Source organism: Copadichromis virginalis, linkage group LG16, assembly GCF_057382275.1.
Source record: "Copadichromis virginalis isolate Kocher_CV1m ecotype Utaka linkage group LG16, C_Virginalis_male_GT1.1, whole genome shotgun sequence".
NCBI lineage: Eukaryota > Metazoa > Chordata > Actinopteri > Cichliformes > Cichlidae > Copadichromis > Copadichromis virginalis.
The window spans coordinates 307,501-322,664 of NC_140633.1; the positions used below are offsets into that span (position 1 = coordinate 307,501).

The window sequence follows — 15,164 nt, forward strand, 5'->3', positions numbered from 1 at the left end:
ATCAGATAAGAAAGCAGTGAGTTATATTCAGAACCTTTGCCTCTGGTTATCTGCAGTCACATGACTCCTAACAGGAAGTGAAGCTGTTACACTTCACCACACTCGAGCAGGAGCTGTTTGTCACTGTGACTCTTCTTACAGGTTTCATAAATGGAGTCAATGTGTCATCTCCTCAGGACCAGTTTGAACCCAGTGAGTCTGATCATCCCAGTCAGTTACACCAGCACCACAGACTTCATTAGTTATTGGGGGTCATGGGTGACACAGTGTGACTGAGGAACTGAACATGAAGCAGCATCATCTAATTCAGCGGTCTCCAACCTTTTTTGCGCCACGGACCGGTTTATGCCCGACAATATTTTCACGGACCGGCCTTTAAGGTGTCGCGGATAAATACAACAAAATAAAACCAGTACCGGTACCAAAAAAAGAAGATTTATTCATAACACATGTGAAAAGACCCAGGAAAACCGAGTTAGCGATAAATAACGCTGAAAACCGATAAAAACCCTGAAAACCAGACATTTCACACCCGAGCCTCAACTCTCACGGCCCGGTACCAAACGACTCACGGACCGGTACCGGTCCGAGGCCTGGGGGTTGGGGACCGCTGATCTAATTCTTAGATTCTTTCACAGGTCAAACGAGAGTCAAACTGTCTGCTCGTGTCTCCCTCTGTGTTACTCGTTAGTCACATGACCCCCAGTCTGAACCGTCCTCTGTTTCTCTTTCAGGCCTCTCAAACTCCAGAAACACCTCCAGCCCCATCGACCCAGACTCCATCCAGGTCCCCGTCAGCTTTGAGCCCGACCCAGCTGACCTGGCTCTGTCCAGCGTCCCGGGTCAGGAGATCTTCGACCCGCGCAAGCGCAAGTTCTCGGTCGAGGAGCTGAAACCGCAGCCGATGATCAAGAAGGCTCGAAAGGTCTTCATCCCGGACGAAATGAAGGTAACTTGGAGTTGGTTCTATCCCGATGAGCGGCTCAGATTTCGCTGTAATTCCCAGTCTGACCTGAGGGTGGCGGTGTTCAGAGAGGGTTAGAGAATAATAAGCAGCAGAAGTTCAGCGTGAATGAAAAGGTTTTATCGTCAGAACGCTTCAGTTTGACTGAGTTATATGATTATGTGGAATCGGTTACATGAGACGAAGCGCCTCAGGTCAGAGTTCAGATGTTTGAGTGAAGCAGCAGAGGCACTCGTCCTCGGGTTCTCCTGGATGTGATGTGAATGCCTGCAGGCCGGCAGATCCATTAGGGCTGATTAGTCGGCGCGGCTTAAAGCTGCACAGTCTCGGGGTTAAGAGGCTTATGTTAGTGTGAATGAGGGAGCGGAGACGTTGCTGTGAGGTCGGGCTCAGAGGATTTGGCTTTTAATTTGTTCAAATGAAACACGGCTCTGTGTGCGAGCGCAGGAGGAAACGTGCGCGGCGTTTAGTCATCCACACTCGGTCCTTCAAACAGAGACAAGGACTCAGATAAGCACACCAAACTCACCGTTTACGCTTCCTCCTGCTTTGTGTGCTCACGACCTTTGAGGCGTTCACGTGGTCACGATCAGAAATATCAGAGTCAGAGAGGCTGAGATGGCTTGCACATGTGCAGAGGAGGGAGGGCGGCTGTGCTGGATGAAGGATGCTGAACGTGGAGCTCAGAGAGGATTCATGGATGCAGGATTAGAGTGAGATGGAGGCAGGTCATTACAGTTTACCACTTTGTTTGATATGAAGAATTTTAGGGGTTTTTATTTCTTGTGAGTTTCTGCGACAACGACTTTATACAGCAAAGTAAACCCTGACAATCTGATGGCCCCGTATGAGCGAGTACTCGGCGACAGTGGGAAGGAAAAACTCCCTTTTAACAGGAAGAAACCTCCAGCAGCACCAGACCCAGGGAGGGGCGGCGGTGGGGGTGAGGGGAGGTTCAGGGAGGCAAAATTTGAACGTGCTAAAAAGCTGATTATTATTTTCTCTGAAGTAATCCTTCCTGTTTTCCGCTGTTCTTCGAGCAGGATGACAAATACTGGGCCCGGCGCAGGAAGAACAATTTAGCTGCTAAGCGCTCCCGGGACGCCCGACGCCTCAAGGAAAACCAGATCGCCATCCGGGCCAGCTTCCTGGAAAAGGAGAACTCTGCTCTGAGGCAGGAAGTGGCCGACCTGCGGAAAGAGCTCGGACGCACCAAGAATATCCTCGCCAAGTACGAGGCCCAGCACGGGCCGCTGTGAGGGCGCGGGACACACACATGTACAGAGTTCACACACACACCGCCAGCCAGCTCGTCTCACGGCTCCGAAGGGCTCGACTCACGGCAGGTTAGTCTGTGGACCAATCAGATCAGAAACACGTAGGACACGCCTCCTCTCTGATTTTGATTCTGCCTCAAAACGTTCAGTTTTAAAACGCGTTCGCTGGGGACTACTTTCAGCGGCGGATGAATCCACACTGGTGCTGTAAAATGACACACGATGCAACATATTTATAGTTTTGTTTTTTTCCCGTGCGCTGGCTTCACATGACTTCCTGTTTGAGTCGAGCCCGTTACTCAGAACTCTTACACACACACACCTGTCGGGGCGTGTCTTCAGCCCTGTGAACTCTTCTCATGGACTCCACTAACACTCACTTGACCTCTGACCCCTGCTCTCCCAATGTCTGGCAGCTCCTCCCCCTGCAGGTGTGAACACACCTGTAAATGAATGTGTACCGCCTCCTGCCTCTTAGCTCCTGCTCTCTGTTAATTTTTCTGTCGGGCCCTCAGCACTGTTTCACATTCACACTAACTTTAACCTGACTTCTCTTTTTTAAACAAGTGCCCAAAATGCCAAAAGTTTTATAGCAGGAAATGTTTTTATATTTGTGAGGATAATCAGAGGTAAGCGTCTTCAGGGAGTTCAGACACGGTTGGGCGCGGTTTTGGAGCCCCCTAGTGGGTGAGGGGAGCTCAGCAGCCAGTCCGGTCACTTAAAGGGTCTGGCTGCATGTTTTGACCTTTGACCTTCACTTTAGCATGTTCATGTTTGTGTTCAATAGGAAAGCTGCTTCAGGTTTCTCTGAGCGCTCCGCCAATGAAAAACAAGCAAGATTAAAGAGATAAAATGCACTTAAATTTATCTTAAAACAATAAAAAACAAATTAAGAACAAACTTTAAGAAAATGGTTCAAATGAGAAGAAACTTTAAAGCGGTAAAAACTAACCTGAAATCAGAGTGCTCCTTGCTGTGCCGAGACGTTCTTCATCGCCACAGTCTTCACATCCTGGTTCAGTAAATGTTTGGAAAGGTTGATTCCATAAAAAGGAGATATCTTTTCTGGCGGCAGCATCATCTTCGTCTCTTCTCTTTCTGTTTCTTCAAATAAGATCTAATCCGGCGTGTTTCCAGGGTTCGCCTCGCACTCTTGCTTATTTCGGGTAAATGTAGGAAGATGGAGGTGAGCGTGGGGGTTTCTGCAGCGACTGTCCTGCTTCTCATCTTCACGACTTTACCATCACCTTTTTTGTGCACGAATGAAGCCGCGTTGAAGTTACGTGTTCAAACCAAGCCGTGCTGACAGCTGATTAATGCTCAGCTGTCATGTTTTTGTCTTTCTGTGAAAGTTTGAATTTGTTTTAGAGCAAATTTAAAAATGAAATTATTTAGCACACCTGCTGTCGGTCAGAGCTTTACTCTTCAGGTACTTTATCGTTAAACAACTCCCTCTTCTGCTCGTTTCCACCTCCGATATTTTTATTCTTGGAGCTTTAATAATCTTTAAACATGTTCAGTTCAGAGAGAGAGGAGCTGAGAACTAGATCCAGTTTCAGCTCCTCTCTCTTTAAAAGCCTCCTCTCTTCTGATTGGCCAGCTGCTGGAAGCCTGCTGACGCCTGCTGTGGCAGTTTTCAAACATAAGACTGATCGTATGGATTTAATGTCAACGTGTATTAAGGTAATTAATTGAAACTTTACCACGTTTGATAAGCGTTACAGCGGCAGCCAATCGAAAGAACCCTGCCTAGAATGGGCGGGGCTAAGGTGGCTTGTTATGAACAGATCTGGTACAAGATAAGTAAAGATTATTTTGAAGTGTAAATCATGCAAAGCTGCTCTAGCAGGAAGTGAGCGGAAGAGTCCAAACAGTTTCTTGACTTCTGATTGGTTGTTTTTCTTGTTCCTGTTTTAAAATAAGAAAAAAAAAGAAAAAGAAAAGGTGATTATAAATAAACATCCCGATAAGCTGAGACGCGGTACGAGTTTCTCTGACTCTTCTTCGCCGTGTTTTTGGAAACTCGCTCCGTTTGAGTGCAATAGACGTCAGGCGTGAACTTTGACTTTTGTTTCCCACGTAGCTCAGCGACGCCCCCCGGTGGCCGAGTGAGACATAAATGTATATTTGGGTGCGTGGTGTCGTCTTATACTGTGGGTTCACTTCAGTACTCTTTACTACAGACCAAAAGACTACAGTGTATACAGGATATATTGATACACATGACAGGGTTTAATGTTTATACAGAGTTATTCTTCTTGTTTTGTACAGTCTGTTTTCCTACGTAGATATTTCCCGTGTATTTTGGAAATCCTTTCATAAATCTGAAGCGTATGTATATCACACATATATATTATTACAGTGGCGTGCCCGGCCGGGGCATGCGATGCATGGGCATTAACCTACCAGCTTCATTTTGCGTCTCACCCTGTTCTCCCCCACCCTCAGCACACCTGGGCAGGTCCCTTTAGTTTCATGACTGTGTTTGGCCCAGAGGAATGTAACCCCCCCCCAACATGAAGCCCTCTTTTCTTTTCTTTTTTTTTTGTATTCTGCCTTTTTATCGTTTGCTGTGGTTTCTCTTTCTGCCTCCTCCTGTTTGACTCTCTGTTCACAGAAACCTTTTCTGTCCTTGCTTCTGTTTCTCATGATCAAAATAATAAATACAAGTTTAAATACCATCCATGTTGAGCTTCTTTTGTCCCCGTCTGTAGTGACAGGTGCAGAAACCAGATGAACGGGCGAGTTGATCGGGTCCGGTTTATATCCTGACATCTTTGTCATCTCTCTGTGCTGCTCTCTGCCTCGGTCTCTTTCAAAATAAAAGCTAAAGTGAATCCTTAAAAAGGACAGTCAATAAACATAAATAAAAAAAATGAACAAATAAGAGTTTAACAAACATAAAAGGGAAGGGAGAAGTAATAAGAAAATTAATGAGTAAAAACATAATCAAAATATAAACAAAACAATTTAAAGAATTTATAAATAGAGAAACAAAAAATAAGGGTGAAAATAAAATTAAAATGAAAAAATAAGGTTACTAATATAAAAAATATTAAATTTAAAATTTTGGGAATGATTAAAGTTTAAATATAATTAATAATAAAAAGGACTGGATACAAATGTTAATGTTAAATGTTTTAAATGGAAATTATTGAAGGGAAATTATAAGTAATGACCAAAAAGTAAATCAGTGTTTAAATATGTGAATTTCACTTTATGTTCTACAGAATGAAACTTTTGTTTTTAACTTTAGTTATTTTTAATATTTATATATTATTGTTTATTTTGGCACTTTTGGTCCTCTGTAATCTGAGCGTTTGAGTCATCACTTCTTCTTCTTCTTTCTTTTGTTGCCTGTCCCGTTGAGAAAGATGCCCAACGGATTTACTTTACCACGTGGATCATCACGGCCTTCCCGTATTGGTCCATTTGATTAACCTTTGTTACTATTATTTATTTATTTTATTTTATTTTAAGTTATTACAGACATGACCGGGGGATGGGAAAGGAAGAAAGAAAGAGAGGAAGAGGGTTTCCTCACTTCTAAATGTGTCTATTCATGCTTCAGCTAATTTAGCATAATTATTCATTCATAGGTTAACTGATGAATCCAAACTGCCCATAGGTGTGAGTGCGGGAGTGAATGTGAGTGTGAATGGTTGTCTGTCCCTGTGTGTTGGCCCTGCGACAGACTGGCGACCTGTCCAGGGTGGACCCCGCCTCTCGCCCTATGACAGCTGGGATAGGCTCCAGCGCCCCCGCGACCCTGAAAAGGATAAGCGGAAGCAAATGGATGGATGGATATTAATTTATTTTTATAGATTTTTTTTACACAAGAAGCAAACATGGAAGTTTTCTTTGTGTTGCCGGAATATTCTGGAGTTCTTGTTGATCAGCAGATGTATTTGTACTAAAAGATGAGGAGAAGATGATTTATGCTTCATTTGAACCTGTATGACTCATCCAGTCTCATACAAATAAAGTTATTATTCAAATGTGCTCCTATGAACACGAGGATCATTTCTTTTGTGGTTTGATGTAAAGTTCATGTGTCCTCGTGGTGAAGGCCGTTAGAAAAACCTCCACAAAAGCTCAGACGGCTGATGACCACAAGGAGGCAGCACCTTCCTTTGAACCCTTTCATAATAAATGTCAGTAAATATACAGTCCATCTGAGTGTGATCACAGTGCTTATTTCAGCATGTTGTATCTGACACAGCTCAGTGACCCATCCTGTCTGTTTACTTCACCCTCAACTTTTTTCTCTTTTCTCGCCTCCCCTGTTTGTTTTCCCATTTCTCTCCTTTCTTCTCATCTTTCACCCCCGTCTGCTCCAGCATAACATCCACAAACAAAATAATCTGAATAATGAAATAAAATCATTAAAATAAAAACATTAACAGGGGAGCCTACAGAGAGTCCGCGGTGCTCCTCTTGGGACAGGACAGGTTAAATAAAGAAATACAAAACACAACTGAAGTTTAATAAAATACAAAATAAAAGAATAAAAACCCACAACAGCAATCGTGTGTTTAAATCACATGATTGCCGTTGTGTTTTATTCAGTGTCCTTTCTCTTTTGTAGCATTTTTCTATTTGCTGGTATTTTCTGAAGTTGTAGTGTGTTTGACATTTCAGGGCCACTCTCTCTTGGAAACACCAACTTTTCTGGGACAAAATGTACAGAAGGAAACATTTTGTGCAGCAGTGAGGAGGCTGTAACCAGCAGCAGAGTGAGATAGTTTTTCATTTATTACTCATTAGTTCTTCTCACTGTCATCTGTGGAAGCAGTGCAAGCCTTCAGGAGAAGAATGAACTCGTTTAGCAGAGGTGTGCATTAACCTGCCAATCAGACTGAATGGCTCATTAAGTGAAGGGGCCCTGTTAAGGGAAACGAAGGACCACTTTGTGAGTGATTATGCACAGGTGAGGAAGCTTTAGGGGTTAAACAACTGATGTCAAGCCATTTTAGAGACTTTAATTATAAGCTGAATCGTCCCTTTCAGGGCGAGGATAAATATTTCTAATTCCTGCAAAACATTTTAAACTTCATTCATGATTTAAGGCCGCTGGCGTGCGTTATCTGTTAATCCTGATGTCCTCTTGCTGCCTGAAAAATCAGGTCCCTCATACAGAGATGTGACTGCTGACTCTTTGGGTCGAGTGCCGCTTTAATCCCGGTGTACACCCACACGCAGATTTCTTCTGATTCATGCAGTCACGTAGATGAACGCCTGTATTGCCCCACTCAGCTGGAAATGTCATTATGTAATGCCACTTTCTCAAAGTGGAAGGCAGCAGATCAGGATGTTCTGCTAATCCCACAGTTCAGACCATCACACGCTGACAGCTGAGCACTTTTCAGTCATTTCAGACTGAGCGAGAACACACAATACCCCCTACAGAGTGTTTTAGTCCTAATGTACCGCAGCATGATGTTGTCATTTTCCCCTTCAGAGCTTAGCAAAATATTTGAACCAATGTCCGCTAGCAGGCTAACTCCCCCATGTTAGCTATTGCTGTAGAAGATAAATGATGTGATTTAGTGATGCTGAAAGAAAAACTGTTTAACAGAAGTTAGTATCACAGTCACGCTAGTTGCTGAAGTAATTTGGCGAGCTAGCCAACTAGCATTTCTGCTCAGGTATGACTTTTTCACCAGAATGTTATATTTAGCCAGCTAGCTTTAGCTTAGCTACGCTATATAACTTTAGTGATTATGGCTAACATTAACTGATTAAAATAATTTGAACATGACCAGCTTGGGTGAATTAGCCAAAGTCAAACCTTGCAGTTTTTCAGTGTTAGCAGAAGAAGGATGGGTAACAGTCATCTTCATGGACCTTCTGCTGGCTAATGTTACCAAACATTAATTTAATGTCATGGTGCTGGGTTGGTGACCCAGTGGTTTATGAGTTTTGTACTTTTGGTTTCTTCACATGGTGTTAAGTTCCTTAGTCTTTTAGTGTTTCTTCAGTTCTAGTTTTTGGCTTTGTTATGTGGCTTCCCTGTGTTCTGGGTTCCATGGTTGCTGTCTCCCCATCAGCTTTATCTCCTAGTCAAATCCGTGTCTGATATGTTTCCTGTTTTACTTTGAAAGTCTGTGTCCTATGTCAATGTATTGAGTTTTGCTTCACCTTGGTCTTGTCCTGTCTGATTACTCCCAGCTGTGCTCTCCTTCTGTGCCTCGTTCCCCTCGTTATCCCTCAGTGTATTTAAGCCCCGTGTTTGTCAGCGCATTGTCTGTGTTCCATCCCTCAGGTCAGGTTAAGTGTAGCGGGTGGAGGAGTTCATGCATGTCATGTTAGCGAATTCATGTAATTCATAGTTTCTTCATGCACCTGTACGAGTCGTGCACACAGTCATTTTTAGGTTTTGGTTTAGCTCTCGCCACTGTCTCATTGTAGCTTTTGTTTTGTACCCTTGTTATTCAGCCATAATAAACGGCTCGCCCTTGTTTAAAGTTACTCCCATCTCCTCACCTGTGTCCGCGCCTGGGTCCACACACCTTCACTCAGTCTGCCCTGCAGACCGTGACATTTAACTGCTAATAGAGATAAATGATTACAAGCTGTGTCCCAAAACTGAGGCTGCATTTGTAGGCCGATTACGTCACAGCCAGGCGACGAAGGCGGTCCCAATTCGAAGGCTGCTCCAAACACGGGAGACAAAGGCCGGGTCCTCCAAAGGATGCAGCCTAGGCTTTGGGACACAGCGCCTGTATCCCAATTCAGGGTCTGCAGCCTTAAAGTACGCAGCCTCAACGATCCTCAAGGGCCGCGTACTTAAAGACCGCTGAGGCCGGAAGTGCGAGGCTTGTGTAATGGGACAGTCAAGCCTCCGTTGCACTGATACTGTTGTTTGTCAACAAAGTAAAAAAAAAAAAAAAGCATCCGTCGCGCTACCCAGGTTGCCTAGCAACCATGATACTAACAGCTGGAAACGTGTCATACAGCTGTGTTTGACAGAAATGAAGGAGAACATATTTTGTTCATTTGTTTGTTTCTACATGAGCTTTGGTCATTCTCTGTGAGATTAAGCTCAGCTATTGAACGGCGTATATTTTAAAGTAAAGGCTTTAAAACCAAGTTAGTACAAACGTCATTAATGTCACATGACTTTGCTGACATGTGGCCAACAGTAATGTTTTAATGTTCTTTGTTATTAAACATTTGCACATAAATAAGTGACATAATATTCAGTACTTAAAGTTTGCTCTTCGGGCGCCCCTCATCCGCCGTTTTTTTCGGCAAATTTATCCACACCGACTGCCGTACTATGAATTGTGGGATATATGGGACCACGAAGTCTACACTGCTACAGCCTTAAAATTCAGGGAAATGAAGGACGCATTTGAGGGCCGCATTTCGAGCAGCCTTTGAATTGGGACAGCCTTCGGCGCGCCGCTGTGACGTAATCGGCCTTGAAATGCGTACTTTAAGGCTGCAGACCCTGAATTGGGATACAGCCAGCTACAGTAGCTATATGTATCCTGTGTAAGGTCACATCAGTTTCTAGTTTGTTTCCTTATGTGGAGTTTGAGTTGATCTTCTGCTTGTTTGGTGACTTTAGCGATTAGTGGACTTGATTTGTAAGCTAGCATTAGCTCATGTTGTTCACTGTTGCTGTGAGCGTCACTCTGAGTATAAATGTCACATGCAGTGGAGATGTATTAAAATAATTTTTAAAGGCTTAATATGTAAACAGAATGAGGCCATTGGGGCTTTTCTACTGGTAAACAGCTGTTTAGTTTCCACTCGTTTATTCATAGATTTTCATGTTTCTGTACACTGGGATCAAGTAGAAATTTCCATTACACAGTGACAGACTTGAAAAGAAAACCGTGACATCATTAGTGTGATTTCCTTAAAAACATTACAGCTCGTATTTGTCTGAACATACAGCATGAACCACAAAATCCAGGAGTATCTAAACTGTAATGTTTTCATCACAGAAAGGAATAACAGATCATTAATACAAGGCTTTGTGCTTATGGTCTGAAGTACCTCTTTAATCAGCAGCTGCAGTAACATGTGTCTGCAGATCAGCAGAAAACCTAAATGTGGGGTTGCCTTAGAAAGGTAAGTGCAATGCAATGGCTGCATGTTATACGATATGGGAACGTGCATCATCAGAAAATACCAGGGAAAATGGGCCAAACTAAAACAAAGCAGTTCACTTCAGATACATTTTGAACCATTTAAAGTGTTTCTGACACTCTGGTGAAACCTTAACTTGCGACCTTTGATGTGTTTTTAGATATTTGTGTATCTGGAGTGAAGTGGAGCTGGTTTGATTACAGCAGCGTGACCTCAGCACCATGACTTTGGGCTTCTGTTCGTTTCCTCTGTGCTGTGGCTCATGATGAGTGTATGTAAGAACGTAATGAAGTCAGAGCCTGTTGACAACCTGAAGCTTACGTAACCTTCCCCACAGACAAAAAGACATCAGCAAATACACAATACATCCTCCTAATACGCAGCAGTGGCCACGATATAATCCCCAAACATGAAACATGGACGGGCGGATAATTGTGCAATTCATATTACAGATACGACGCAGCCATTGGTGGGCTGCTCAGCTGGCTGTGCTGTTTTATATAAGAGGATTTGCTCCAGCACGGCCTCTGTGGCACAAGCCCTCTAAAAAAGACTCGGGGCAGGATCATATGTCAGGCAGTGCCAGAGCCAATGAGCGGTGGGGGCGGAGTCTATCTGGTCAAGGAGGATTTTGTAGTTTCAGGAAGGGAGCGGGATTAAACCAGTCTGCAGCCACAGTGGTTTCCAGAAACATCAAATGGATATTTGAATCACAGAAAGCATCAGAGCAGCAGACCCAAACTACAAACATTACTCCAACACGTCTGATCACATGGATCAATTAACTGATAAAGGTTTTAATTTAGCATAAAGCTAGCTCTCATTAGCTCATTAACTGGCCCAGCAGGCAGCGCAGCAGCGGCTGCGACTTTATCACCATGTGTACCCAAAAAACTCAAATTACTTGCTTTTGCATTGTTGATCTATAGCAGCATTTCTGTCGTGTTTGAAGGGCACACAGGTAACTCAGGTAACTCAGCCCAGCGGACTGTGCTGCCACAGGAGTACTGCTGATCTGATCTAACCCGCCCACAAAAGTGGAAGTATTCCGAGTTTTTATATTTACAACAGCACTTTTGTGTTTTAAACATTTTTAACGTCTTTCAGGTTTTGCTGACTTGATCTCCTGAAGGTTAAAAGTGTAAAATAACCTGCTGGTTTAGTTTGCAGTCTGGCCCAGCTGGCAGCGAGCAGGGTGTGGCAGCGTCAGTGTGATCGTCTCTGTAGAAACTCAGTGTTTATATTGAGATTTTTTTTCAAATGATTATTTAAAAGTAAAAAAATTTAATTAAAGTTTTGTAGTTTTTTACTGAACAGATCACAGAACTACAGTAAAGTCAGGCTGTGTGTGCACAGTCTCACTAAACTGACCTAAAAACATGAGATACTGATTTCATCAACAAATCAAAGAGAATCTCCAGAGTTCGGCTCGCAGCTCCAGGTTTTCTTTGTCATTTCATTTGGATGAAATGGTAACAGGATGCGTTAACTACAGTTTACAAAACTACATTTGATTTTTTGTGTTTTGTTTTTGTTTTTTGTTGCAAATATCAGGAAAGTTGGAAGAGTTGGTGAAAGCTTGGACTGCTTTGCTCAGCTAGCCACCGCGCCGTGTTCGTAGGTAGGCCCAGCAGACACTGGACAGGTGCTGCAAAATCATTACAAAGTGTGTCTATGAAAATTTAAACTATTCATGATCTTTTAAGCACAACAGTATTTATTTTTGTAACTTCTAAGTTCAGGTTTTACTAACATGAGAAAACCACCAAATGGTGGAAATGTGAACGTTAGCGTTATGACGTTAGCCTCGGCGCTGGGTTCGTAAACCAGACCAACAGACATTTCTGTGTCGTCAGTGTGAATGAGATTGTACTGAGGGGAGTAAATGTAACACAAAAGCTGTTAAAACGGTGTGTTTTATTTTATTTTTATAACATTTTCTCATTTTGTTTGTATTGACACGTTTGGAGCTCGACTGTCAGAAAGCCGCAGCCGCCGAGCAACATCACCTGTTTTCACCTGATCACCTGATCTGACCCAGCATGCGGCGCTACAGGTGCTACAGCACAATCAGGTAATGACTAGTTTTTTTATTTCTTATTATTTATTAATTACTTTATGGTTCTTTTTTTTGTTTGTTTGTTTAATATGTAAAACACAGTTCTCTGTTTAAAAACGTGAGTTTTACTGATGCTTCGAATGATTACGTTTCTGTGTTGGTTCATTAAAATAATTTTTGGAAGGTTTTCAAACCAGTTTTTCACATTTCCGTTACAAATGTAACAGGAAGTGAGAGGCTGTGTCCACGTGGCAGGCTCTAACGTGGCCCAGTAGACAACAGGTATGACAACATAACGAGGACGTGCACAAACTGAAAGTGAAACTGTGACAGAGTCAACAGAAAGAGTTTGCATTGAATGATAACAAGCAGCTGTTTGAAGTCTCACTGGTTAAAATGGTTGTTTATGTACTCGTAGAAATGTCTGATGATTTAAGAAAGTGATGCTTTGATGTTACTATGGAGACGGGCTAATTCAAAAAGGTTCTTAGTCACACGCAGTCGCCAGCTATGTTTACAACATTCTCAGTGGCGTGACGGGAACAGCAGACATGGCAGACACTGGTGTCATGTTGGAAACTGTCAACACGGCATCAAATAAAATCATATTTAAATTTAAAGCTGTTTTCACAGATGATAGAAGACAGAGTTTATTGTTGCTGTGCAGCTACAGAGCTTAACAAATCTGTTAGACCAGAGATCATAAAACAAGAACATCTGTCAAAACTTGTTTAATAATAACGTTTGATTTTCGTTTATTTGGCAAATAAACTAAATTTGCTTTTTTTTGAACCCCAATTTCTTTCTTATTTTTTGTAAACCAGTAAATCTGAAAATGAATGTATAAAAACAGAAACTATATTGTAACATTTAACATATTTAGACTGACGTGATTGCACATACAGCCGGGCTAACGTTACAGAAGCTGGTTCAGGTCATTACCAACAGCTGTGACACTGTGTTGGTGTGGTGACACGTTTGTTAAGCGCTGTAAATGCAGCTTACAGAATATGGCTGCCTGTTCAGGAGCTTCCATGAACGCCTTTTTGTTATTAGCAACACAACCTTTAAAGGTTCCCCCTGCTGCAAACTGGGCACCAGTATCATCCTCTGACTGGATGTGATGGTGTTTGTGTTGTCATCCACATCAGTATCACAGACTCAAAGCACAAGAAATAAATCAAAGTGGCTCCTGTCCCAATTATGGCCCCGATGTGTGGCAGGTGTATAAGATTCAGCCCCTGGCGATTCCTGTCCACGGACACGCTGCCTGCCACAGCGAGGCAAAGGGAAGGAGGGGGTGGGGTTTGAAAACATGCTGTCTGTAACCTTAGTTACCTCTGTAGGACATAGGGGTGTCAGCCTCAGCTTTTAAAAACACGTTTGGATTTCTCGTTAGTGGCGTGGGAAACGCTAACAGGGTCATCGTAACTGGACGTCGTCATGAACACCAAGCTGATTGGCTCTTCTGAAGCTCTGATTTACTCAAAATGAAGAAGCATACTTAGATCATTAACGTGTGCATTTCAGGATTGAATACAGTGCACTGTAGTTGTTTTCCTTAAACGTTCAGTCGTCAGACTCAACAGTGAGACTCCTGCAGGGTAGCGAGGAGCGTTCCTCCTGGATAAGATGGCATCCATTGAAGAACCGCAGCCAGCGCCCTGCTCCATCACTGCTATCTTCAGTTTTCCAGTGATACCACACTCTGTGGTTTCAGGGAAGGTGCTGACACCACCCTCACAGTCTTTGTCAGTCTGGCGGGTTGGGGTCACATCAGCACTGAGGTGAGATGGAGAATCTGCTGCTGATGACTTCAAGTTCACACACTGTGAGGTCTGAAGTTTCTGCAGCTCTCCGTGAGGCCAAATCTCCAGAATCCCACAGATCCACGGTGAGCTGATGGCGCCGTAGGTGAGCGGAGGTCAGTGGTGGGAACTGGAGGGAATTCTGCGATTTGCAGGTGAGGCCAAAACCCTGGAAAAGAACAGGAAAAAACCACAGTGAATACTCTGATCTCTACTATTCTCTGTTCTTAACAGCTTTTCAGTCATTTCAGGCACAAATTGAAGCATTTTTAAGTTTTTCTTTAAATTCCAACTCATCCGATTTGTTTGAACCTTTGAAGCGTGTCGTTAACGACGTGCTCAGTATGTTGGCGCTGCTCTAACAAACCGATGGCCGTGACTTGGTGGTTCCACTTGTTGCAGACCATCAGTGAAGAACAGCTCCACGCTGAGTTTGTTCTTGAGCTTGGAGATGGAAAGCACCTCAGAGCTAATGTAGGAGGAGCTTTTTGTTAAAAGGATGCTAAATGTTCTGCTGACACATGAAGTACCAAAGAACATGATCTGATGTTACCACCCATACTCTGCTCCAGCTGTGTTAGTGCACAAATGGTCTCCATCACTGATGTTGGTGTCTCCTTCAGTACAACATAAACACAGGATGTTCTCTCAGATACAGATGAATCAAATACAGGATTTCCCTCCAAACAAACATCATCAGAGTTCCTCCATCAGATTCTTTTAACACCACCCAGTAAATCTGCAATAACACCAACATCTGCTGCACAGCTGTGAACATTAACCCATACAATCGAGCATCCAAACAGTTATCCCTGCTGTCCAGCATACGTCAAAAGGATGAGTGACGTTGACCCCAAAGTCTTTCCATTGATTATTTTCCTGTCCAGTGAGGGTTTATGTTGTCAGCTTATTTGATCTGTGTGATGGTGGGCGGGGAGAGGCGGGGGATTAAC

General features: G+C 43.2%; 1 protein-coding gene across 2 annotated transcripts in view; it reads left to right on the plus strand.

Annotated features, from left to right (window-relative positions):
• Positions 1-6,243, plus strand: part of LOC146690015 (hepatic leukemia factor-like) — a 14,445-nt gene extending 8,202 nt beyond the window's left edge. The window contains exons 3-4 of one of the 2 annotated variants that reach the window (XM_085434894.1): positions 735-949; positions 2,005-6,243. In XM_085434894.1, the coding sequence (XP_085291020.1) occupies positions 735-949; positions 2,005-2,223 (434 nt within the window). In that variant the 3' untranslated portion in view covers positions 2,224-6,243. The remainder of the gene's footprint in view (positions 1-734; positions 950-2,004) is intronic. The other variant, XM_085434895.1, reaches the window with a different exon arrangement.
• Positions 6,244-15,164: the final 8,921 nt, after the last annotated feature.